A 27,373-nucleotide genomic window follows, 5' to 3' on the forward strand; every position below is an offset into this window, starting at 1 on the left:
GAGCTGCATCCCAATTACTTCATATGATATCAGTCCCACCCAAGGCAATGCAGGCTGTCCCTCCTGTTCCCTGTATTCTCCTACTGATTAGTTCAGAATTCCATAAAGTGCATTCAGTCAACACACATGAAACCGCTTTATGTTCTATATTGGTGTTGTCAGTGCTGGTAAAGATTTATTTATCCCTCTTTAAAAATCTGAAAGCAACTGGAAATGTCTCAACTTCTGTATCACATTGTTCTGTTTTGCCCTTTTAATTGCAGAGAAGCCTGCTGTCTTCATGAAGTCCTTGGATGATGTTTTTGTTGAGGAGCGGGGTGTGATTAAATTGGAATGCGAAGTCTCTAAAGAGAAGGTCAAACCAGTGTGGAAGAAGGACGGTGTTGTGCTCCCTTCTGGCAACAAGTATGAGCTGGTACAGTCTGGGAAGACCCTATATCCCCTTATCCATGACCTCGAGATGTCAGATGCAGGTTTCTATACCTGTGATATTGGCACTGATGTTGCCAAGTCAAAGGTCGGCATTCAGGGTAAGTACTGTGGAAAGTAAAGGAGTGCTGAAAGCACATTCAGTGTGGTCACTATGTCTTACACCTATTCCCCTACGAGCCTTAATAGTTTCTACAATAGAAGTGTATTACTGCAATTTAGCGCAGTGATGTCTGGAAAATTCCCATTGCTTTTGATGTAAATGTATCTCATTTTGCCATGAAAATCACCAAACACATCAAGAATGTCCTGGAAATATTTCCTTTCTAAACATCCCTAAAATGGAGAAATGGTTTGAACACCAGTAGGGGTAGGATGGTAACAAATGAGCTAATAGAAACAGTTAATTTCTTGTCATAGGCAAAACCCTTTTTCTCACGCAGCATCCTTGAGTTGTCCTCTCTGTTAGGTTGTTCCCTCTGTAGCTCATTGAATCTTCATTCTGCTCCATGGACTGAGCTGCTCTAATTGTAGTTCTTCCAGAGCAAAGACAAGAGATTCACGTCTCTTTTTTTTTATAGCTTTCTGGTAATTCTGAGTGGAGAATGTCTTAGTGAATACATCCGTAAGGAATGCAGCCATGTTCTGCAAATCCTGAGTTAAAACACCAGTACTGCTACTCATGTCAGTCACAAATGCCTTTTCTCCATATAAACCTCATACTAACCTATCTCTTACCTTCCAGAGCTGAATAGTGGCATTACCAAACGGCTGAAAAACACTGAAATCCAGGAGGGAGAAGATTGTACTTTTGAATGCATTCCGTCCCATGAAAGCATTGATGAGTTCAACTGGACACTGAATGGAAGCAGAGTGGAAAGTGGTGGGCGATTTAAAGCTTCTAACGTGAGTCGGAAATATACTCTCATTATCAAAAGTGTGACTCCTACTGACGCTGGGGAAGTCGTTTTTACTGCCCGTGGTCTAACCTCCAAAGCCTCTCTGTCTGTGAAAGGTAATGAGATGGGAGAGATTCTGGGGTCTGATTCCTTCAACTGTCTTCTGATAAGATTGTCGTGAGAGCTAACTCATAATATGGTTAAAGTGAATAGCAACCTTCTACTTGAACCTCGAAGCACTGAGAATTTCTCTTAAAAATAAGTAAAAGGACAAAACATTTTACACAAATGTGAGAACTACCCAAAGCACTGGGGTAGTGTTGGAAATGGGCATCTCACTACAGCTTGTTCCATTAACAGTAAATCAGGAATGATCTGTTGAGGGAACTGTGGGAGCAAATATCCTCTAAGTATAAGCTGAAGGGATGGCCTTCACATCATCTAGCTGTACAACAAATTCCTATCTAGAACATGTGCATCTGAGAGCATCATCCGAGGCTCCCAGTGTGATGAGTGGAGAGAAGAGAGAGGCAGTTTTCAGACATGGTTCATCATCCTCAATTGGGTAGATTTAAGAGAGAATAAATGCTGCCTGGAATTCTATTGTCTGTACTTTGCAGATTACTGCTGGCTGTAGGATGGCGTCTGTTGCAAGTGCCTCTCTAACTTATCTCCTGCATGTAGATGCATGTATTTTGAGAGAGGCATCCTACCCTAAGTGTATGTTACTCAAAAAGCAATGTTTTCTTCCAGGAAAACCTACTGAGGTTTCAAAACAGCTGGAGGATAAGACAGCAGCAGCAGGGCAGGACATCAGCCTGAGCTGTGAGCTGTCAAAACCGGATTTGAACATCAGGTGGTACAAGGATGGCAAAGCAATCAGAAAAAGCCAGAAGTACGACTTGCAGCAGGAGGGAACTGGGGCCATTCTGATCATCCATGACTCTACTGCCAAGGACAGTGGGGAGTACCCCTGTGAGACAGAGGACTCCATAACAAAAGCCAGGGTCACTGTGCAAGGTGAGTTGAAAAGCACACTGGGGATGGCATGTAGAGAAGTTGAGGTAAATATCTGCAGCCTGTGGGTGATGTTTTTCTCTTCTGTTTCCTTGAGCAGGATCAATTCTTAGTTTTCAGAAAATACGATGGATTAAAATCTTTTCCTTAAAATAATCTGGAAACCGAATGATTCTCCAGTGTGATGTGGATCTGGGCAGCCTGGTCTGGTGGTTGGTGGCCCCTTGACAGGGGGTTTAAAACTAGATACTCTTTGAGGTCCTTTCCTACTCAGGCCACTCTATGATTCTGTGATCATTCTATGGTTCTATGATCTTGGTTGTTAGTGAGCCAAGAAAAGATGGCAATCTGAATTAGTCTATATTGAATATGTGTAATCAAAACTATATGCAGTTTATCAGATGAGATCCTACCAGCGCATGTATAATGGTATTGAACTTTCCAAGCCAACCAGCCAAATAAACAACAACAGACCCCAAAAGCCCAACAACCAGAAAACAAGAAATGTTCATATCCCAGTGTTTTTGTTAAGTTCAGTGCTCAAGCAAGCAGGAGGGAAGAGCTTCTTCCCATCTACTCCACACTGGTGAGGCCGTATCTGAAGTAGTCTGCTTATGTCTTCTACTCCCCAGTACAAGAGAGACACAGAGCTGCTGCAGAGTCCACTGCAGGGCCACCAAGAAGATACAGAAGTTAGAGCAACTCTGCTATCAGGAGAGGCTGAGGGAGATAGGGGTGTCCAGCTGGAGAAGGGGAGGAAAGTTCAGATTTTGGAAACCACCACATCAGCTTTAACGGAGTGAACCAGTTCCAAAAGCTGTGTTCCAAAAGCACTGCTAAATAGCCCGTGACTCCTCGAGCTTACTACAATAAAAGAACAACACATGGGGTTGTTTAAACGTTGAGGCCAATGCATCCCATTCCTATGGGAGGTAGTGATATGTGGAGGAACTCAGTACAACAGGGTACCTTTGGAAAAGCATGTATAAAACATTAATTGCATCAATCAACAAAATGTATAAGTGAATAACTGTTCAAATCCATTTAGTGCATTTCTTACTTCTATGACGTTTTTAATTCTCATTATAATACCAATAGAAAAGAAGAAAAGCACTTTTTCAGCAGTCAGTTTACTACAAAAAGAAAATACTTCATTTAAAGCTTTTGCAGCTCCATCTTATCTGTTTCTTTCTCAAGGATTTGATCATGAATTATACATTCCAGCACAACATGAAATATTTAACTGATGCTCTTCAATTCCTTTTCAGCTTCCCAAACAAAGAAATGAGTTTGAGCACAGGAAAATTTGGGTATACAGCTGTGAATCCACTAACGTCCACAGTAGCTTTCCCCTGTTTAGTGTCCAGATCAATGGGACAGGAGCCTCAAAAGACTTCAGGTTGTCAGCACTGCTCTGTGTGCTGTAATTACAGGAGAAATGTGGATGGATTTTGCAAGTATGAATTTAGGCTTGATGCTCTGAAAATATTCCTGTAGATTTCTAAAGGCTAGGAGGGAAATATATGAGGAAAAAGGAGTGTAATGACTATTACTAATGCAGTGAAGCTATTCTCTTGTTCCAGAATTTCTTCATGCTGTCAGGAAGGTCACAGCACTGTAGTGGGACACCAAGCAGTCAGGGAGGCTACACTCTCAATGTCCTGGACTCCTTGCCCATACTGTGCTTCTACAATGCTAGTTAATCCCTAGTGCTGTGCTGAAGAGGTCTGACGTGAAGCAGAGATAATTCAGGTCAGGAGTTGTAAGTGATTGCATTCAATTTAATTTTAATAAGTGCGCATAAGATTATAACTGGATAGAAATAGAAGGTTGATACTATATAGCTATATACAATATCATTAGCTCTGGCTGTCCAAAGTGTGGAACAGTTATTGATCAGCTGGTATTGCCTTTGAGGAAAAGGACAGAGATCTCTCCTAGATTTCATTTAAGGGCTGACCACTAAGGCAGCATCTCTTTATGGAGATCGCTCCGTTGTGGCAAGACTCAACCTTTTCCATCTTGTCTGAAGGCCTCAGAGTTGATGAGTTTTTCCCATAGATCCCATCTGATTATTTATTTACAACTGTTCTTGTGTTATTCCAACTGTACATTACTGTTCTTGTATTATTCTAATCATACATAACTATTCTTGCCTTATTCCAACTGTACATCTGACTGCACAGTGTTCAGTGTAAGTAATGCCCAGAAACCTGAACTTGAGGTACACTTGGGAATTCTCACTGAAATCCCAGCTGATTATTTTTTCCTCTGCAAGATTTCTTGGTATGTTCTTCTTCTTTTCATTCAGAGCCAGGAAGACTGAAGGAGCAAGCTCTTACCTTAGCTTTTGTTGACTTCCACATTTCTCCTCAGGTGGACCAGATTATAGTTAATGAAGAAAGTGACATTAAAACTTCCTCATAGCTTTCTCTGAACTAAATCCAAAGTGTATCTTGTGCAACAGTTGGCTTTACTTCACCTCTTTCTTCCTAACTATAGATATATTAAGAATGTGTCTGTTTGCATCTGCTTTCCAGCACATTTGTTTGTCTGGCTGTCAATACATTGCAGTTTAGATGGCTTGGAAGACATAAATTACATATTTTGCCAGAAATAACAAGAAAGAAAATAGAGTAGATGTTGGATTTCTAGAGTACTAGCAATAACATTTCAGGCAACATCTATCTGACACCTGAAAAATGGGGATGTACTAATAATTTGTGAAAGGCCATTAATCTGCTGTGCTTGCAGGCAGTGGATTTTTGTGGGTGCAGTGCAGCACATCCTCTATGTACCATCTGTTCCTCAGAACAGGTTCACTATAAAGTGAGATGAAGTTGTTCTGGCATGGTGTTTCAAATACAGATGCTCTCAGAGGCAGCTGGGTAGAGGAGGAGGTTCCTATCAGCAATTAATTGGTTACATTAATCTTAGAAGGTATTCTGTCTTTTATGTGTGGAAGGGGGGTGGGGGATCATGGACTACAGTCTATGAATATACTACTGAAGCAGTGCGTTTCTATATGAACTCGGAGGACATCAAGTCAGGCCTTGTTTTGAGTTATACTTGGATGAGGTGATTGGGATAGTGCCTGATGTTATGAGTGTGTCATTCTCTGCAAATCTGTGGGTTCATTTCCAGGGGAAAGCTGAAAATCAAATGTAGCACCTCCTGATTGTGTACAGTGTAATGCTGACTTGTGCTGCATCTGTGTTTTCAGTAAGATAAATGCAATAGTTTTGCTGTTTGCTAGCTAGCATTTTAAAGATAATTCTGGATTTGGATACACCTTTTTTCAGATGTTCCATACAGAAATGCGCTAACAAATTTATTGAGCCATATCCAGTATAATTTGTTCAAATCTACTGACATGAGCGTAGCCATTCTCTTTCACTATTTTACTTACCTTCTACAGCAATTCTTCTTCTGTTAAAGAAAACGTATTCTTGTTGTTCTGGCTGTCTGTATGTATGGCAATTGCACTTCCTTCTGTTTTGGTTTGTTTGTTTGTTTTGCCCGAATGTCGCACATCTGAGAGCCTAATTGCAACAGTAAATCCTCTAACTAATGTGTTGTTTTTGTAATAACTCGTAGGCTTTCTGGTTGTAAATCTTTCCATTCCAAGGCAGTAATATTCCACAATACTCTTGGAAGTCTGTGAAACAGAGACTACCAAAACAGGTTTTAGTTTCTTGGCATAACTAAAGCGATGAGATACTTTTCTAGGTTTCCTCTAGCCTTCTAAATTGATTTCTTCTGCAGATAAAGGGTGGGGGCAGTGGAGAGTTGGTTTAAATTAAACTGGATGTGATTTCAGTGATTTGACAGTTACCTTTTGAATAACAGAATTACAGCTGGATGGCAAAATGCCTCTTGGTGGCATCGCAGCTGTGATTATCCAGCTAACATAGCTGTCTATCCGAGGGAGTTCACAACAATTTGCCCTTGAGCCGAGCCGGGGCCGCCCGGGCAATGCGCAGCAGTGCCAGCAGATGGCACTCGTGGAGCGCAGCAGCTCCGGAGCTTCTTGCAAAGGAGAAGAAAATTCCGTCGCTCTGTGCCGGGCTCAGGGCTGGGCTCGGTTCACCGCTGGGAGAGAGCCGGGGTTCCCAGACGGTGCCAATGGCGTTAGGCCGTGTATTTTAATATAGATCGTCTGGTTCTGGGCAGATCGTCTGCCTGGGCAATGCCTTATCAGGCCTTTCTGAGAGTTCATAACATAGTGTGAGCAACTGAACAGGCTGGTAGCCCTTCCAACCAGTGGTTTTATGGTTCTCTTTACTACCTTAAGGAAATAAGGAGAGAACTGTTAGACTTTCATAGGCTATAACTACAAATGCTTGGCTTTGTGTACTCTCTGCTTTGATCTCATTTTCTTAAAATTTGCTTAATTAATACAAGATTTGTAGAATTTAAGTTATGAAATATAATAGTATATGAAGTTTAAGAATATGATTTACCTACAATTTATTTTTTATTATGAGAATTTCTGTTCTTTTCTTCCTAGAATAAACTTCAGGAAAAAAAACATATTAAATGTAGATTCATTACTAAGTAGAATGTTTACAAACATTTAAGGTTCATGGAGGATACTGATGTGATGATCCACAATTTAAAACCTATGCACACAATGACACAGAAGCCAGTTATTCCTATAGATACGAAAATAAGGCATGTTCTCTGTATAATTCTGGCTCTGCTAAAATATGCACAGTGTTCCTGAGAATTTTCTATAAGTAATGCCTATGAGAGACAATTGATAATCCTCCAGAAACAGGCTTTAGCTGAAAATTACAGGACCATTAGGAGTGTAGAATCCTGTGTTGAAAGTAGACACATCGGTCTTGCTCTTTGTAGATTAGCATAGTGCCTTTTAAGTCAACCATTAATACCTTATTAAAATATTTACTACTGTTTTGCACACATACTTGAGAGCATTTGTGTCTTTCCAATAACCAGCATTGTTTCTTTATGGATTTCTGTGCACAACAGCATAGGTCTGTTTTAATCCTGTTTTATGGATACAGGAGTTCAAGCTCAGATAAATGGGGAAAACCACTTGGCAGAAATGGGGACTGTGGGTGGCCCTTCTGAACACCAGCTCAGTACCAGGTGCAGTGTAAGTGACCAAAGGCCAGTGAGCTTTAATCCAACAGTGCTATCATCAACCAAGCCACCTCTTTGCCGTGGGAGAACAACCATAAGGATGCAGTGTGACAGACACTCCCAAGCCTTTTGCAGGGGCTCTGGGAGTTAAAAGGGTCCTTTGAGCCCAGGAGATACTGTGCTATTCCCACTGTGCCCTTTCATAGACTTATAGAATCACAAGGTTGGAAAGGACCTACAAAATGATCTTTCCAGTGGGAAAAGCTGTCAAGTTGAAGGTTTAACTGGAGAGCTCTGTCTGTCTTGTAGTTACTGTCTCCAAGGAATGTTTCTTACACATCTCCAAGACAGCAAGGTGCTGGGGCAGCAAGGCAAGCAGGGAAGAGAATGATGAGCAACACTGTGGTAGTAGAAAGGTCTGAGTATACGGTGTGGGAGAACAGCTTGTCCACTCCAGCATGGTGAAATGCAATGTCCAGTTGTTCCCTGTCTGTGAATACAGAGTTGTAGTTGACTACATAAAGTCATTTAATTTCATGTCCCCGTCCCAGGAATGTAGCTGTTCTGTCTGTACAAAATGTCCTTAGGTATCAAGATGTATTTGTGTCCCCCAGCTTCTGTTTATGTTCAGAGCTCATTCCCTTTTGGTAATTTGATGTTGTCAACTGTGCTTTTATTTGTGAATAGCATGATTTTTGAGAACACCAAAGGTATTAAAGAACAAAGTTCATGTGGTTATTATATTATGCTCATTTTTAGGCTATGGCTATGTTGCAGAAAAAGTCACCCCCTTCCATAGACTTCAAAGCTGAGCACATGTTCTACAGTGAAGATGCAGGTGCCCAAGTAAAAACCATCTTGGAGGGATGGAAGGCTACCCTCAGGTGGGAGCCTGTAGGCAGTGTGGATGTCTGCTGCCCAGGTCCTGACCTGCTTGTGCCAGTTGTTGCCCAGGGCAGAGCTGAGGGCAAGTGCAGTGCTGGTTGCCTGTGAAATACCACTGTTACTGGCAAATTTGCTGTAAGGTCACTCTTTCAAAGTACCCTTTTTTTCTTCCAAACATAAGCTCATGGATTATCAAGATATTTTGTTTAAGTATTCCTCTCTCTTTCTGTTTCTCCCTCAAAAAAACAAACAACAACAACAACAAAAAAACAGCCTTCCTAGAACCAAATTCAAAACAATCAAATAGAATTGTTGAGTAGAAGTATCTCTTCCTGATGCATTTTGATGATGTATTTGTAAGGGTTCAGATTTGTTAGCAACTTTCAGTGGTATCTTAAAACTCATTTCCTTCAAAATCATTGCTTCTCAGTTAGACATGGTCATTTGTGTTGGTTGATATTTTAATTATTTTTATTTTTTTGTTTGTTTGTTTAATCTTTCTCACAGATGCATGAGGCTAATACTAAATCTTGTAGAACAGAATATAGTAACAGCCATGGTATAGAGCAATGCAGATGGAGTCCTGTCTCATGTTGCTGAAAATTAATCATTTATGGCTACTACTACTTGAGACTTGCATGAGATTGCTGTGAGACAGGCCAAGAACATTGGTTCAGCAGCTTCTCGTGGCCTGTTAACCAGTGATAAGCATGACAGGCACACCAGAGGCAGCAGGTTTGGTTGCAGCCTGGAGCAGCTGGTGATCCGGCTGGTAGGAGCCCAGCTGTGCCAGGCAGGGGCTGGGTGGCATGGCCTGGGGCTGACTCCTCCTGACCTGTGCTGGGGTGGGAACAGGGACGGGAATAGTTCAAGGGAGAATTTTAATCTGCATAAAATAGGGACTATTTTAAGAATAAGAACCTGTGTTCATAATTTCATTCCCATGAGTGCCTCTTTGCTCATAAATATCTCCTATTTGCATGGAATTGTTTATTGTAATAGCTCTGGTGTTTAGAAGGTACAAATAACATTTCCACTGGGAATAAAGAAGTGTCTTCTCTGACATCTATAATATCTGCCTTGTCTACTTTTGAACTAAGGAGAAGTATTTTGAGAGTAATTTTTAAATAGTTTTCAACAGCTAATGGGAATTCAGGCTTTGATGTATGAGGGATCATCTCAGTGGTCCATTTGCAATATCAGCTTAGAAAAGATGATTCCCAGCACAGCACCCACCTCTGCTGTGGTGCAGCCCAGTCCCTTCCTCACACTTCTGGGGGCTGTGGCCTCTCCACTGGACCACTGGACTGTACGTGCTCTGTGCCCCCAGTGAGGGATAACTGTACTGAAAGGGGGAGGACAGAAGCTCTGAGCCTTTGCTCAGCTGAATGGAGACTGCAGCAGCCTGTGCACAAAGAAGGCAGTGTGCAGGAGTTGTATTTGTGTGCTGTGAGGTGGACCAGAAGTGTTGCTGGGCACTGTTGAGGGTTGATTTGCATCATGATACCAGCTATTTGGCAGTGAGCTTCAATGAACCATTTCTCTGCTGTTGTCTGTTGGTTTAAACTGCAATACTGAATGAAGAAATTGTCTAGTAAATTTATTTATTAGGCCTTCCAAAGCCTAATAACAAAATATGTCAGGCATTAATTTACCTGGAAAGATAATCAGAGACCTTTCATCTGGATCAGGCAGTCTGGACAGTGTAAAGTTAATGGGTTATGAAACGAGAAGCTAAGAGGCTGCACAGCTTCAGTCTTTCTAAGGTCCTCTTTGCTGTGAGCAGCACAAGTATGCTGTGTGCCTCTAGAAACACTGCCCAGCCTTCCCCCCTCCCCCACCCCCCACAGCCAATGACAACTTCGGTGGCAGCAGAACTTTTGCTGGCCTGTACAAAGCGGGGGAATTTCCTGAGGTGCCTTTTAATCCACATGGCTCTGACATTTCTTGTCCAGTTTCTGAGCTGTGGGTCCCAGCTGGAGGAACACAGTGCAGCGTGAAGAAGAATTCAGGAGCTGGAGAGATGGGGGCATGGGGTGGCTACTAGGAGGTCAGGGTTCTTACTTCAGACGGGTGGGTGCAGTGTCCATGCAGCCCCAAGCACATAGTGCCCATTGCACTGCATAGCCATGGGGTTCACTGACAGAGCACCAAGGAGCATAGCTGCTGAGATGCATGAAGGCATGCAGTCTCCTCACAGCAAGGTTAAGTGGCACTATGCTTTAGCTTTTTAACTTTACAGTCAGATTAGTGGCTCAGAGGCCCTTAGTGTTTGCTAGACAGAAGCAGAGATTTTTCAGGGCTGCTGTGTACCACACTGTATCCCTTAATGAGCAAAAGCTGCCTGAATCGTTTTGTATATGGGTCCTATCAGTTTAAATGCCACAAGAGTATCTCTGATGTCAGGATCATTGGATCCGGGACTTCTCCCTACAGCAACCCCAACTGCTCCAGCAGTGATATGCACTGTGTAGCCCCTGTTCTCCTGCCACCCCTATGTGTGGTGTCAGCCCCATCCCTGATAGCACCTCATGAGCCCAGATTGGCCATCACCTCCTGCCTCATCTGGGGCCTGTCCTCAGGGGAAGTGCTCTCACCCAGTGCCTTGCTAGGGATGCTCAGTGGTGCCATGACAATGGCTCTGGACTTCAGTGCCAGCCTATTTAAGGAATGTATTATCTACTTTGGTAATTGGAAGTGTAATGTATTCACTCCCTGCACAGCACAGCTGATGGCTTCATTTGTCACATTCCTTTCTGTGGTTTACGCGGCTGTCACAGTGCAAATAAACCGATTACATTTCTTCAACATTGCTTTCACAAGGCTAGGCTGTGTGATGTGTAAATCAGTAAACAGAGGATGTCTGACTGCTCTCTTATCTTCTGTGGAGCCTCTTTTGATTAGTCTGGATACAGGAGCTAAAACAGGTGTGGAGGCTGTGAGTTGGGTGTGCTTTCTCTTGGAGGAAAAATAGCTGTGTAATGCTGTGGGTGTGCAGCATATGGGAAGAAGTGAAATATGTTGTGTTAAATGAGCCCTACTTCAGCTAGAGGAGATAGCCCAGTTCCAGCTGCTTCTTATGCCAAATCTAAAGGACACAAACATGACATTTTAAAATATGGAATATCTTAAAGAAACAGGAGCAAAATAATATAAAGTGAGGTAAAATAACATATAGATCAGGAACAACAATCCACAGGCCAGATGCAGCCCATGGAACATAGTATAACTACGGAGTTAGAGAAAAATTTCTGCTTTGTTCTGTGTGCTTATACCTCAGGAATGAGAGAAACACTCTGCCCAAGCGTTTGTTAGAAGCAGTGTATGACTGTGATGGAGCCTTCCATTAAGAGTGTTTCTGAAAATGTATTACCATCAGACCATTCTCTGTATTAAATCAATATTTAAACATTCTTTCTCCCTTCTCCAGAGAGTTTTCTCTATTTAAAAAACAAACAAACAAACAAAAACAAACAAACAAAAAAAAACAAAAAACACCAATGGGAAATTAGTTGATAGTGATCTTATTTTATATGTTCATTTTTCTGTATCTGCAGCACATCAGAGAGCATGTAATGGGCAGCTTTGCTTTCCATTAGCAGTCTGATGAACCGTGCTTGCCAGATGTGTTAGGTCTGGCCTGCAGGTGAGTCCTGCACCCAGTGGGACCAAGCAGTGAGTAGTGCATGGGCCAGGAGCTGTGCTTCTGTATGAAGTGTCTGCTCAGCCTTTCGCTTTGGAGTTACACTTTCTTTGTGGACGTTATTTCACCTTCACTGAAAGGTACACTGAAAGTAGTGATAGCTCTGCAGATATCATTGGAGTTAAAGCTTGAGACAGCTCTGCTGAGTTCAGTAAAAGCTGATCTATAATATTGAGAGGGGTATGTCACTTTCCTGCACTGCTCACAGTGCTTTTCTTTGATTACTGCTAAGACTCCTGGCTCCATTGTCCATTAGCTGACATGTTTGTTTCCTCCCATTTGTACTCTCACTTTGCTGAAGTCTGATCACTTTCTGCAAGCAGATGAACTTCTGAATACAGAGGTCTGATGAGATTTGAGCAGAATGATCTCAGAAACTGTTACAATCAGAAATGTAAAAATTCTTTCTGCTCAATAAAATCTCATGGATATTGCCTAAAATCCTATAAAACCTGTGAGATTAAAAATGGGACTTCTCTGGCCTCTTCCCCTCTCTTGTAACCAGACTGGTCTGGGTGTGCCAGATCTGACTGCTGGTTCTCATGAGGATCTCAGATACCCCAACTCAGTCTCTTTTCACAGAATCACGGAATGACCCGGGTTGGAAGGGACCTCAAGGTTCATGAAGCTCCAACCCCCCTGCCTGGCAGGGCCACCAAACTTCCACATTTACTAGATCAGGTTGCCCAGGACCCTGTCCAACCTGGCCTTGAACACCTCCAAGGATGGGGCATCCACAACCTCCCTGGGCAGCCTGTTCCAGGACCTCACCACTCTCCTAGTAAAGAACTTCCCCCTAACATCCAACCTAAATCTTCCCTCTTTTTCAACTTAAAACCATTTTCCCTTGTCCTGCTATTAGTGGTCCTTTCAAAGAGTTTACTCCCCTCCTGGTTACAGGTTCCCTTCAGGTATTGAAAGGCTGCAATGAGGTCACCCCGCAGCCTTCTCTTCTCCAGGCTGAACAAACCCAACTCCCTCAGCCTGTCCTCATAGGGGAGGTGCTCCAGCCCCCTGATCATCTTTGTGGCCCTCCTCTGGACCCTTTCCAAAATCTCCATGTCTTTCTTGTACTGAGGGCTCCACACCTGGACACAGTACAACAGATGGGGCCTCACAAGAGCTGAGTAGAGAGAGATAATCACCTCCCTATCCCTGCTGACCACCCTTCTCCTGATGGAGCCCAGGATACCATTTGCTTTCCAAGCTGCCAGAGTGCACTGCTGGCTCATGTTGAGTCTCTTGTCCATCAGGACCCCCAGGTCCTTCTCTGCCGAGCTGCTCTCAAGGACCACTCCTCCCAGCCTGTACAGGTGCCTGGGGTTCTTCTGGCCCTAGTGCAAAACATTGCAATTTGCTGTGTTGAACCTCATTAGGTTCACCCGGGCCCACCTTTCAAGTCTGTCAAGGTCCCTCCAAATGGCATCCCTTCCTTCCTCCATGTCAACCGTACCACTCAGCTTGGTGTTTTTTGTGCTAATCCTGTACAGTCCATCTTTTTCTACTTGACTACCTGCCTCTGCATCCTGCCTGCATAGAGCATTGCTCTTGAGCACACAGTTCACGCTATAGAAGAGAGCTAGGTTCAGCTTGTGGGATTTGATGAATGCAGTCTGGAGAGATGCTGCAGTGCTTTCACGTGGCTCCTTGTGACTCTCCTTCTCTTCTCCAGCTGCCAAGGAAGCAATGAGTGGAGAGAGGAGTCCTAGAGTGCCTTGGCCCCCTGCTGGGTGCGAATTCCAGAAGGTGGGGATTGTTCCTCTTCCTTGTGCTCTTTGGTTACTTGTACCTCAGCATTCAGAACTTGAAGTGCCCCTCCCAGCAGATGAGGGGCGGTGCTACTCTGGCTGTGGGACTGTCTGCAGGGTTAGCAGCCTCCAGTGAAGTGCTGGGGTGTGTGAAGTTCTCTCAGTGAAAAAAATCAGCCTTCTGCACTTTTGTGCTGAATATTAACAACGTTTCTGATCATCATAGTTCTGAATCCTACATCTTGTCTCAAAATAAGAAAGCAACAAGTTATTGTTTAAACCGAAGTAAGTAAATAAAATAGAAGCTCTTGCTATGGAAAGAACACTTTTGTTCATTCTCCATAATGCATCTTTTCCTGCTAAGATTAAAAGGTTTTTATGTATCTTCTTCACTTTTCCTTGTGAATTGCCTTTCTCAGGGTCACAAGCTATTTACATATGTATATATATGGGAGGAGGGAAGCACCACTTGTTCTCCAGACATTCACTCTCTTCTCTCATTCCAGGAAATCTCAGCCATGCTTTGCATTTTAGGAACAACACCAGATTTCCAGGAAAATTGCAGTGAGTAAAGAGTTTCTTACCACCATAGACTTTGAGGGCACTGGGTTGCCTATGGTCCTGCTCAGCCAGTATCCCATGCACTGGGTTGTTTTCTGTGAGTTGGTTCTCCTTTTTGGAATCATAGAATCCTTAGAGTTGGAAAGGATTTCTGAAGGCCATCTAGTTCAACCCCCCCTGCAGTGAATGAGGAAATCCACAGCTAGATCAGGTTTCCCAGGGCTGTCTCCAGGGATGGGACATTTCCTATCCAGATCCTCTCATTTCCAGCCCCGAGGATTACTGCTCTGAGGCTGCACATCCCACTCATCTACCCATGTGGTATTTCTTCTGGCACATCACTTCGGGTTTTCCCTGAACCTGTGTCCTAAGTATGGTTCTCCTACCCCATGGACTCTGGGCATTGCTCTGTGTGCTCACATCCCAAGTGCTGTGTCTGCATATGCCCCAGAGCCCCCACTGCTCCTGGGCTCCCCTCCAGTGACAGGACAGTGGGGACTTGACTTTGCCATGGATGTGAGTGCATCTCACAGGAAGAAGTCCATTCATGCTCCTGTCATGTACAGTGCTAAATAAATTTGGGAGTTGCTCAATAGCTCAACAGAATGACAGCCTTTTTCCTTAAAGATAGATATTGCCTTTAATCAGGTGCTCACTTGCTTTGCTTGAGTAAGCCAAACTCATTCCAAGAACAAAAGGGCTGCCATTGCAATAGCCTGGCTTTTCAATTTCAAACTATCTGCAGATTACAGAATAAATGAAATATTCAGTATACACAAATACTATACAGAATGATATGATACAGACCATTTCATTTTCTTTCATCCTTTTCTAGCTTACTGGCTTTTATGTAATGGGTAGACCTACATCAAAAGCCACGCTCAAGTAAGAACAAACAAATACTTAAAGCACACATTACACATGGCATTCCTAAGCCTTCTGTAAATGATACAGAGTTATTCTTTGAAGAATAGAGAGGCACTCTAATAAACTTCTCTATGAGACCAGACCATGACACGGTGACAGAGCGGCATTTTTGAGTGCTTGGCATATGTAAGATACCAGCTGCCCTTGGGGGAGCATGTGTATTTGACAACAGAAATAAGGGCAGTCTTTGCTGATAGGACCCTAGGACACAGTGCAGTGTGCATCTTCCAACTCTTTTTAACCGTATCTGTCACTCCTTCAGTAAGGAGATGTGAGCTCCATCTCAGGCAGCAGCGCACTGCCAACTTGTCAAGCAATCTCTCATGGTCCTCTTGTAGTATCCCTTACACCTGGGACATGTATTCAGTCTCTGAGGGACTACTTCATTGACTGTCTGTCTCTGCCTGAACATCTTTTCTGCCTGTCAGGGTGCTGGCAGTCTGGGGTATTTCCTGCTGTGACCATGAGATCCTGCTCATCCCCAGGTGGGGGCATATCACTGCAGTCTGACTACGATCCACTTGCTCTGTGGGTCAGGAGCCAGACATGTATTTAGAGCAGTGTTTGGGAAGGACAGAAGCTCTGGTCAGAAGTGCTATGGGGGACAATACCAGGCCGACTCTCTGAGTATGGGATATACCCTGCAGCTGGAAAACTGACATTCATCCAGAAGGAAAACATCTGAGCAGTTTGCCCAGCCTGTGACACTGGAGGAATGTACACTGCTCAGTGCCTTTGGGACTCAAATGTGATCCATACTGAGTCTGACCAGTGGCTCATCGTGTTGACGCAGAAGCTCTTCTGTTCATATCTTCTGGCTCATTAAGTCCAGACAGTCACTGACTGCAGCCGTAACCCTTCTCTACTTTCATTCCTGTGGGAATCTCTTAGTCAAACATAAAATTTCAGCATTATACAACCAAACTTCATTGTTAGTAAGGCCTGTACAGTAATGCTTATGTTTTCTTAAAATATATGTATGAGTTCTCCCTTATATACACTCATTCCAGTCATTCATAGTTACTATTAATGATTCAGCATTTTTCTGTGGTTTCAGGCTTTCCATGCCACCCATGCTATTTGCCAAACTAAAGTCACTGCTACTTTTTGCACCAGAGACTATGCTACATATCCTGTGGCCAGCCCGCACTGCCATTTAGACCACCTGTTCTCAGTCTGTTCTAGAAGTTTCCCACAATGTCACAATTGCCAGTATGAGAAGGATCTCTCTTACAGCACAGCAAAAACTTCAGAGTTTTTATTACAATATTTCAAATGTGAAACAAATCTCTCCAAGTGGGAAGTGACCTCATCCCCTGATCTGAGTCCCCTCTCCCGTGGTTCCCTGGGGCATGTCCTTGCCACCAAAGTTCAGCCGATCTTTCTGTATCTCCAGAGACTGTCCCAAAACTACTCATTGCACATTAGTATCAGCTCTCCTTCCAGCATCAAAGTGCAGATGAATCAGCCGGGCTCTTCCTAGGAACTCCCATCTCTCTTCTCACTTCTTAACCAAGTTGAATTTTAGTTCTGATCATGCTTCAGTGTCCACAAAAACGTGATGAAATATCGTTAAGCTGTCTGAAATTGAGTTTTATTTTGCTTTCAGAGGGTACTTTGGAAAATTTTTCTTTATCTTTGTCAGCCTTTGTAAGTAGTTGAATGACAGCTTTACCTGTCTCCTGTGATGCCTTGCAATGTGACATGCTCCCTGTGAAGTGCTTTTCTCAGAACTATTATCCTGTATGGTACAAATCACACACTTTATGCCCAGCACCTCCTCCTACTCATGCCATTTTCTCTTAATGCTAGCAGGTCAGACTGTGTCCTGGATGTTATACCTTGTCTGTTGTGTTCCTTCCACCCAAGATATCTGTTCTCATCTCTGATTCCAGGACCTCAGGTCCATTCTCCCTTGTTCCTGATCATCTGTCCAAAGCATAGCCATTTCTGTGTTTCTTACAGCCTGCATCCCCTCTTTAAATGTTGGGCAACAATATCCATCATCCATTCAGCTGATGTCCTCAGGAAATAATCATACATCTGTGGCCACTTCACATCATTTACCTTCTAACTTTCTAGATATCATTGCTAAATTCTCACTAATTCATTTCTTCTACCGTTGTGTAAAAGTGAACATACATATTACGGCATCTCCCTGCTCTTTCCCTTCCTTTCCCCACCATTAATTTCATTTCCCTCAAGCCCAGAGGGAAATGCTGGAAGGATGCACCTTCCTGTGAATGTGCCCATGACTCTCCTAAAGCTTGCCTTGTACCAGTCTCAAGTCCTTCATTTCTTTCCTTTTCTCATTGCATCCTTACATTACTCCCTTAAGAGGGTCCTGGTCACCCAAGTCTCCACATTACGTCTTCACATTTCATCAGTCTTCTTTGATCTGTGCTAGCTGGCATCTAGCATTGTCAGTCCTTTCTGGTTTACTTCTTGTAGTCAGTCCTCCTCTTTTTTGGCTATGACATCTAATGGGTCACCCAGTCTGCTCTGATTTATGGTATCTCTCTCCATAAGAGGTTGTGGAAGTGGCACATAACTCCATAAGTAATCCCATTCATCAGAGCAGAGTCAGAATAATCACCTATTTATCTCCTATTCAATAGACTTGCTACAGCACTCATTATGAATTCATTTAAACTGATGCACAGTGTCCCATTATGCACTAATGGTGATGAGAAACATGACAAAACAAATGCCATTTTAAAATTGGGAAATGAATCTGTTCAGCAAGATGTATAACTATGGCTACTCATGAATTCTTACTCTTGCAGTCTTCTGCAGCACACACCTTGTTGTCTCCTCATACCTGAGCTGTACCCTGCTATGATGCTTCTGGCAGAATCAAATCGCCCCCTGCCATGGCTACCAACACATGTTGCGGCTGCATGACTCCTGCATTCCTACAGCCCACCCCTCAGCACAGCCCCTGTGCAGAGCTCCCACTGTTGCAGTGCTTCTCTCATGACTCTGTAGCACCAGCACAGCCTGAGTCCTTGGTGCTGGGGCTGGGAATTGCCCAATGACTGTGGCCATGCTGAGCGCCCTGACTGTGCTGCACTGCACCATGCAGTCCTGGTATGGCTCTGAATGTTCTTCAGGTCTCTCCCCTGTTCTTATCTTCAGGAGGATGGACTTTGTAGGGCTGTTAAATCTTCCTCTGGCACACCTTTGAAGCCATTACTTCTCATCCTATCACTAGTTAGCTGCTTCTGCTGAATAGTTTTCCTAAGGCAGTGGTTCGGCTCTGTAATGTAGTGCTGCAACCTTCTGTAGAAGCAGCCCAAAGGATCCCAGCCATGTGTATGACTGCCCAAGAAGCTGATGTCTGGAGCGGTAGGATGAGTGCAGGAGCTTGTGGAAATCCTTGCCTTGCCATGGAGCCATATGTTTGAAGACTTTGATCACAGCTTTGTGGGGAAAAAAAAAGCACACTGGGAGATGATGGTGAAAAGATTTCTTCAGAAAAAGAAGCATGTGTAGAACAACCCCTCCTCTCGTTATGTTGCTGATGCTCTGGGTGCCCCTGTTCATGCCGAATTGTTCTGGAGGTCAGCCCTGGATAGGAGTGTGTCAGAGGCCAGCAGACCCAGCACTGCTCAGGGGGTTCAAGCCTCTGCCAACCTGGTACAGATAGTGGGGCTGCTAGAATGTGTGATCCCCCTTTCCCCACCCTTCTCTCCCCCCCCCCCCCCCCAGCCATGTCTAGGCTGTAGGAACAGCAGTGGAGTTGTTGTTGTACCTGTAATGATAGTTCTGACCCTGGATGTCCCACCGCTCACTGGCTGCAGCATCTCCTCTTCAAACTTCTGACTTCTAAGGGCTTTGGTTCATGTGGAAACTTCTCTCAGAGGTCTTGATGAGGAGCAAGTTGGATGCAGTCCCAGAATAGCACCACTAACAAAAGCTCTCACAAACAGCCAACCAAAATGCATCCTGAAGTGAGATCACAGAAATGATGCAAAGCAATCAGATGAGAGACATGGCCATAAAGAGCTGTTAGATTTTTAGAACAGAGCTTCCCTTTGCCTCAGAATAGCAAGAGGATTGCTTTACATGTGCATGTGGCCTTGTAAAATTCCAGTATCTGGGAGTTGTGTGTGTTTAAAACTGCACGAGCAATACAAGGCGCAGTGCCAGCTTTCAGCTGCATTAAATCAACAGGTGGGTGTGCAGTGCAGGGCCTCCCCAACTGGAACCACCTCCTTAGAGCCTGTCCTGAGCTGCTGTGTCTCCACCTGGAGCCCAGGGCAGGATCCTGTGCTCAGCCCTCAGGAGGACTGTCCCCTTTGTTCACAGTACTTTGTCACAAAGCCCAGTGACCCATCCAAGCCCTCGTCCTCCAGCCCAGCACACTGTGTGATACAGACGTGCTCCTCGTGGCCATTCACAGAGGTTTGCTCCAAGTCCTCAGCTCCAAATGCAAATAAACAATTATAAGTCATCAATATGTCTGATATCATGGAATTCTTGGCTGGCAACAGCTATCCTGTGTTGTATAATTGAAAGAAATGCAATGGAGTGTTATTTAATAGGTAATCAATCAGTGCTGTACTTGTACACCTGAGCTAATCAATTACTGCAGGAATGCCAGTGCTGGCCACCTGCTGGGAAACCACCTGTGTACATCAGGGCACCAAAATGCTCCCCTGCTTGTTGTGGGTTCATTAACAAAATTTCATGAAGAAATCTTATGTTCATAGATGCCAGTCATCTAATAAATGTTGTAGAGTTGTTTCTCAATCTAAGCTTTTTAATTTTTATTATTCCATAGAAAGTCTGAAAATGTAATAAAAACAGTTTAATAATTCTAAACAAACAAATGAACAAACAAACAAACAAACAAAAAACCTAAAATGGTAATTCAATGTTCCTGACTTGCTTTAAAAAGATCCCAGATTTAAGAAGTAATTAAAAAGTGCAGGAGAAAAAAATACATCCTAGAAAGCCCATCTGTGCTTTGCAAAGTGGCCTCGTTGGTTCTGGGCTGTGTCCTTCAGCCCTGTGCTTTGGGTGCTGGGTGCCTGCCCAGAAGGTGTTCTACAGTCCACTACCTGCATCTCATCATGTGCATCCCACCTGAGCACTGGGATTCTACAGCCCTCTGTATTGCTATTTTATTTATAAAATGTTACCAATAAAGCCAGAAGCTTCAAACAGATTAGATTCATTCATCCAGCCTTCACACAACGTTGAATTACTCACACAAACCAGGCTGTCTGAGGCAACGACAACAATGTTTTCACAAATTGTTTAATTAGACAACTTCTGGGCAATTTCTTCCAATGGTTTCACTTCCCCTGCCCACAGATATTCTGGTGCTCACCACATCTGTCATAACAACCCTTCCTGGATGCTGGAGTTTTGGGGCCAAGCCCAAATTTTTTATTTATTTTTATTTTTATTTTTTGCTTTGAAGGACAAAAAGAAGCATAAACAGCAAAGAACCTTCTTTATTTTTTCCTTTTTTTCCCTCCCTTTTTCTTTTTCTTTTCCTTTTCTTTTTTTTCTTTTCCTTTTTTTTTCTTTTTCTTTTTTCCTTTTTTCTTTTTCTTTTTCTTTTTCTTTTTCTTTTTCTTTTTCTTTTTCTTTTTCTTTTTCTTTTTCTTTTTCTTTTTCTTTTTCTTCTTCTTTTTCTTTTTTTTTCCTTTTCCTTTTCTTTTTCTTTTTATTTTCCTTTTTTTTTCTTTTCCTTTTTTTTTTCTTTTCCTTTTTTTCCTTTTCTTTTTCTTTTCTTCTTCTTTTTTTAAGGAACAAATTATCATCATTTTGTTTGCTTAGCTGAGAACTCAACCAAGGTCTGGCGGGCAGCTCTGAGGGCACTGCAGGGGACTCCAGGCTCAGCTTCATCACCCCAGTCTCAACCAGAAATCCAAGGTCCCTCCTGCAGCCACAGCCATGAGTCACTGATGTCTTATGCAAGAAAATTCCTCTTCCCATTTTAAACTATGGATGAGAATTTCATCAGAGGGAAGCAGCTTCGGAACAGACGTTCTCACAAACTCATTCTTTGGCTCTATCTGTTTCCAATGAGGCTTTACAATCTGCCCTTCCAATAGTATTCCCATCTTGTTTGGTGGCTTTTATCCAAGTTGGTTAATAATTTCTGTTATCGTCCTTCGAGCCTGAACAATTTTAGCTCCTCCAAATCCCTTGTTGTTCCTTATTAAGACACTAGCTACTACTGGAGAAAGATGACTGATTGCAATAGCTGTAGGCAGAACTCATGCTGATTAACAAATCACTTGAAAATAATATGCTTTTTAGCCATTAGAGTTATTAATAGTATGTTTGCTCCCTTTCTTGGGGCATTTAATGCTCAAGGAATTAGCCAATCTGGAGAGTAAATCTTTTAGTTCATAGTGGACACCAAACTCAATCTGTCTAGCTGGAATGGGACTATACACTCATTTTCTTTTCAAGACTCCACAGAATTTGACATTTTAGTAGAAACTTAATAGCTTGCAGTAATTTTTTTTACTACCTGTAGCAAGATTAGCTGCTAAGATAAGGAGCTGATGGAGCTGGTGAGTGACAGGGCACATTCACCTCATTTAAAATATGCATAGGGGAAGGGAAACACTTTGGTACAGAAGTGCTGCTGCTGCTTCCCAGGCATCCAACGACCCTCAAAAGACACTGCCGTCACACTGAACCTTGCCTATGGGAGCCTAGTCAGAGAGACAGCAGGTGTTTCTAAATGAAATCTCCATGCTGCCTGATTTTAATGGGTCCTTTACTTTGTAAAACCAAGAATTATTAATTAATATTTATACTTTGTTTACGAGTTAATGGGTAACTGGCTTGGGTAAGATCCCTGGATGATCTATCAGTTCACACTGGGAGTAACTGTCATGCAGAACAAGCAATGCTATTAATCAACACAAAGCAGAAGATCACATGGAGGATATTCTTTCTTGCTCTCTTTTTCAGTTTTTTGTCTCCCTCTTTGTTCTCTCCCTCTGTGCACTGTATCATAGAGTGATGGGTAAGACTGTATTTCAGCCTCTCTTGAGGAATGGTTTTGTGGTAAGGAGCCCAACAGCCTCTGGTGTCAATGCTGCTCAACAACCAAAGTTAGTTAATGTGTAGGAAGAAAACAAGTACCTCTGGCATAGGTGTGGTCTCGCAGTGCAGAGCAATGTTCACAATAAAATGGCTGTCTGGGATAGAATGGGACTGTTCCCATATGATGAAACAAATATAGGTCTAACCTGGCATAAAAGTCTACAGCAATTAAACAAGTGGCTGTTCATTTTGGTCTTTTAAAGAATTTCATCGTATCCTGACGCTGTAAGCCTTACCAGGAAACTCAGTATGTGAAAACGGAGGAGTAATGCTTGATTTGATTTGATTTGACTTGATTTGATTTTTTTTTTATACTGATTACTGTGAATATCACTATGCATTTGAAATACCTATATTTGAATTGCATTAATCTGCAGAGTGTTTCTGAATCTTTTTAAAAATCTAGCAGTAAAATAATGTCTGCTTGGCATTTAATAATGGCAGATACAACAATAAATATTCACTTAGGATGACTGTTTTTTGCACTGTTCTGTCCATCAAAATATGAAAAGAAAATGTGTCCCATTAGTGCAGAAAATGTCTGGAAAAGATACTCCCTGATTAAGGCAGATGTGTCTGCTGATGGTTTGATTTGGAACATGGATTGCTACAAATGAGTCACATTCCTGGGAAGGGGATTTAACGCTCAACAGGTTCAGGCTCCAGGCTTTCCTCTGGCTCAGTCTCACTGCTCTCTTTCTGCTTCACACTTCTTTCGTACACAACAATTCAGTTGTCCCTTATTAAGAGTGCTCCCTCTGTCAGTTCTTCCTCAAGTGCATAACCTTCCTACGCCCAATCATATTAAAGAGTGACTGAAATGGCTTTGCTTTCCATCACAAAAACAGCTGCTACATCAGTTGTAAAATCCTGTCATTTATCTTTTCCCATTTCTATCATCTTATTCAATGCATGAGACAGACACAAATGCTCTGTATTATAGATATTAATAAACCTCCAAATTCTGTGCTATTTCCATGCTGGTTAAACATGGAGTAATCCTTAAATGGAAAAATGAAGCAAGATAAATGCAACCAAAACTCAGAAAGCCAAGGTATACAGCTTTTGTCTATGTACAAGCAAATCTTCATCCAAATGGCTTAAAGGAAATAATGGTGATATGCACATTCCATGCAATCATCATAAAAAAGAAACTGTACAACAGAGCATTTGTCAGAAATCACTGTGAGTAAATGACGACTTTCAGGAAAATCAGAAACATTCTTTGCTATAGTCACTGTCTAAAACTGAGGAATAGAATGAGATGAAATGAAGCAAACCAAGAGATCTCCAATGGAAGTTTTAAAACATTACAGCTAAAAGCAGAAGCTGAAATAATAAAATGAAACTGGTCAAACCCTAGAATTAGAGATTATGTGATAGAAACACATTTTGTTAGATTGTGGGTGACATGCAAGCCTGATTTCTTTTAGTTCTATTATAAGAAACATCACTGGATTCAAAATATCTTGGTGTGGTTTTCAATCATACTTCCATTTTACAGATAGATTTTCAGTTCAATACTCATGGTGTCCTTTGAGAAACGAGCAACTACATAGCTGATGTATACATATTTAGTATGCACATGGCAATCAATTCTGGAGGGGCTGGAATTACATGATCTTGAAAGGTCCCTCCAGACAACTGTTCTGTGATTCTATGATATATTCTAAGTATACAAATACACAATAATTAAATGTTTATATAACATGTGTAATATATACGTATATTTAAGAACAGCAAATCACACACAAAAAAAATGTTAGACAAATTTTGGAAGAATGCAATTCCAGTCCTCTGCTCAGATGTGGCCAGCCTGGAGGTTTGCTTCCACTGCAGACCTGGGCCAGTCCAGCTCCGACTCTGACTGGGGATGGAGAACCCACAGCTTCCTTGGTCTCCAGCAGAGTGCCTGGCCATCCTCTCGCCAATAGCGTCATCTTGTGCCTGCTCAAAATGTACCTCACTTCAGCTGTGCCCTCTGTCTCTTCTATGTCCTTCCATGTCCATCTGCCAAGGGCCTGGCATCCCAGAGGGCAACTGGATAGAGGAATAAAATACCCATTCTACACCTCTCACCCAGCTGCCAATACTCATTCACGCAGCATTGCTTCACTCCACCCATTGCCCATCATGCCTTGGTCTCTAAGTGCTACAAATTAGGAGGTTTTTGAAAATGCACAAGGGCATAGATGTTGAAAATATGTACCATCGCTTGGCTAGCAGAGCTCCAGTTAAGCCTTTTGTGTGTTTCTGTAATACACAGATTTTGTAAGGTAAAGGACGATTTGCACTTTCCCTAATAGCTTACTGGTAGTTTGTGTTCATGGCTAACACACACCACAAAGATCTCTCCAGCTGCTTGTCATATCTTTGCAGGCATTGTTTAAAGGATGAACTGTACTGAATAAGTTTCATTCTGCATACATTATTCATCAAAAAAATATTACTTCCATGAACTGCGATTAGTACAGTTGCTGTCCATAGACTTCAGTGTATTTTGCCATGAATTTTTCTATAGCTTTTCAAAGAATACACAGTTCCAGGGTTCTTTTTCTCTGTGCCTTTTTTAAACTTCCTTCAACAATCACTTGTAGCTGGTGATATGTTTCCATTGAAAACCATATTGTGATACAAAGCAGTGTGACAGCTGCAATTTTACACAACATGAAATATCAGCTGAGGAAATTACAAAGAGCATTTCCCTGAAACCACGATTTCAAGAACAAATCAATTACCTCAGTGAAGCTGCTGCTCAAAAATTAAACAACCCTGATTATCCTCAAGTAAAGTTCAGATCTGAGGAACTCACGCTGAGGCCCACTTGGAGTTAGCAGAAAATCTTTATTCTAGGGTAATTGCAAGGAAGGAAGGTTGCGATCCCACACATGTTGATAAGGAAAACCATTATTTATTACAGCTGTTTGTCTTGCTCCAATTCATAGGAAGGAGAGGAGGTTCTTTGATATATGTATACCTGACATGAGATGTATTAGTAGTCTTTGTGTTTAGTTATCCCTCAAGGCAGCCCTATGACTCCCTCATAGCAGCTCCTCATGTCAGAATGCAGCTCCATGGCAGCCTAAAGCTCCCCATGGCATCCCTACAGCTCCTCATGGCACCCTACAGCTCCTCACAGAGAGTGGAGGGGTAGCACTGAGCTCTGCTCTCTGACAGCCACAGGGTCTGAGGGAACACATGGAGCTGTGTCAGGGGAGGGCAGGTGGGGGTGAGGGAAAGGCTGTGCCCCAGAGGGTGGTGGGCATGGCACAGCTTCCAGGGCAGCAGGCACAGCCCCGAGCTGCCGGAGCTCAGGGAGTGTTGGGACACCACTCTGACACCAGGTCTGGGTGGTGCTGTGTGATCCCTGTGGGTCCCTTCCAACTTGGAACCTTCTATGTCCTATGGTGACCCCACCACGCAGCTCCCCACGGTCCTGGCACAGTGGCTCTCTGTAGCACCTGCCCCTCAAAAAAGCTTTCCCAAATCTCTGATATTTTCATGGAAAGAAACCCACGCAGTTCTCAAGCACCTCTGTAACACGTTCCTCCTTATGCTGTTCTATCAGCCAGCTGCAGAAATCCCAGCTGCTGCGGATGCCTGTGCCAAACGATGACCATGCCAGTGATTGTAATCTGGAGTTTGGGCTGTGTTCTAGTCTTGCTTATTTTGCACTGAATACATGAAGGTATAGTCTGCTTCTGTCTTAATTAACATCAGGAAATTTACACTGTTCCCTTTTCACAAAAGGAGAAAGAGAATCACTTTTACCTAAGGTAAATTAGCATGACTTCAGTGAAGCTAATTAAGTTATCCCTAAATTATGTGCAGAAATCAAGGGAAGCGCTTTGTTCTCCCTAGAAGGCTGTCTGTAAAAGCACACTGCTTTTTCTCTTTTCTTAGGCTTTCTGCAAAATTACTCCTGGGGAGCCCAAATGCCTCCAACTGCCAGGAGACAACCAGCACTGACAGCTCCTGCAGCACTGAAGGCAGCCATGCAGCCATGCAGAAATGCAGCCATGCAGAAATGCAGCACTGCTCCTTGGCCACTTTGTGTGAAGTGCTCAGGCACTGCCCCCGTCAAACACAGCTCTGTCTATGAGCTCAGCAGCCAGTGATGAAACTCTGGGAAGAGAAGCTGCCTAAGATCCCTTTTGTATTCTTGGCAATCATATTTTGAATGTATGAATTTTCACTCAGTCAAAAGCACCGATACACGCTGCAGGTGTGTATCACAAACAGGTTGCTGTTTGTCTCCCAAACAGAAGGTTGTGTTGAGTTATGGAAGTAAAAAATACGTATATGGTACTGTATCCGGTTCTTGAGTACTGTATCCAGTTCTGGGCTGCCAGTACAAAACAGACAGGGATCGTCTGGAAAGAGTCCAGCTGAGGGCCACAAACATGATAAAGGGCCTGGAACATCTCTCCTATGAGGAAATGGGTGACCTGGGTCTGTGCAGCCTTGAGAAAAGAAGACTCAGAGGGGATCTGATTAATGTTTATAAGCATTTAAGTGTGGGAGATAAAGGCACATGGCCACCATCTTTTCATTTGTCTGTGTGGACAGGACAAGGGGAAATGGCCACAAACTGGAGCATAGGAAGTTCCACACCAATATACAAAGGAACTTCTTCACAGTGAGGGTGATGGAGCACTGGAACAGGCTGCCCAGGGGAGTTGTGGAGTCTCATTCTCTGGAGATATTCAAGACCCATCTGGATGCCAACCTGTACAGCCTGCTGTAGAGTGCCTGCTTTGCAGGGGAGCTGGATTCGATGAGCTCTGCAGGTCCCTTCCAACCCCTACAATTCTGTCATTCTGTGACATCTGAAAATGGGGAAGGGGCTTACCAAAATGAAATAACGATTGCATCTTAGGGATGTAGTTGCTGGCTGATACAGCTAGAACACTTGTCATGATAATTCTACACACAATTCTACAAGTTAATTTTGCTCGTTGCTGTTCAGCATAAGTCTGGGAAGCTACCCATTTAAAAAACATTCTGTGCCAAAT

At 43.0% G+C, this 27,373-nt stretch overlaps 1 protein-coding gene across 1 annotated transcript; it reads left to right on the plus strand.

Moving 5' to 3' along the window:
* Positions 1 to 19: 19 nt before the first annotated feature.
* Positions 20 to 27,373, plus strand: LOC146755669 (obscurin-like). Its single transcript, XM_085525358.1, has 4 exons — positions 20 to 530; positions 1,175 to 1,444; positions 2,082 to 2,348; positions 26,262 to 27,373. The coding sequence occupies exons 1-4, from the start codon at positions 281 to 283 to the stop codon at positions 26,474 to 26,476; spliced, it is 1,002 nt and encodes a 333-aa protein (XP_085381484.1). The 5' UTR covers positions 20 to 280; the 3' UTR covers positions 26,477 to 27,373.

This window comes from Coturnix japonica, chromosome 31, assembly GCF_054131305.1.
Source record: "Coturnix japonica strain WE chromosome 31, WE-NBRP24, whole genome shotgun sequence".
Taxonomy (NCBI): domain Eukaryota; kingdom Metazoa; phylum Chordata; class Aves; order Galliformes; family Phasianidae; genus Coturnix; species Coturnix japonica.

Excerpts from the sequence above, each read along its gene's own strand:
- LOC146755669 (XM_085525358.1), top strand. The coding sequence starts at position 281 with ATGAAGTCCTTGGATGATGTTTTTGTTGAGGAGCGGGGTGTGATTAAA. Across the intron at positions 531-1,174 it reads GTCAAAGGTCGGCATTCAGG|AGCTGAATAGTGGCATTACC; the intron begins GTAAGTACTGTG and ends CTTACCTTCCAG. Across the intron at positions 1,445-2,081 it reads AGCCTCTCTGTCTGTGAAAG|GAAAACCTACTGAGGTTTCA; the intron begins GTAATGAGATGG and ends GTTTTCTTCCAG.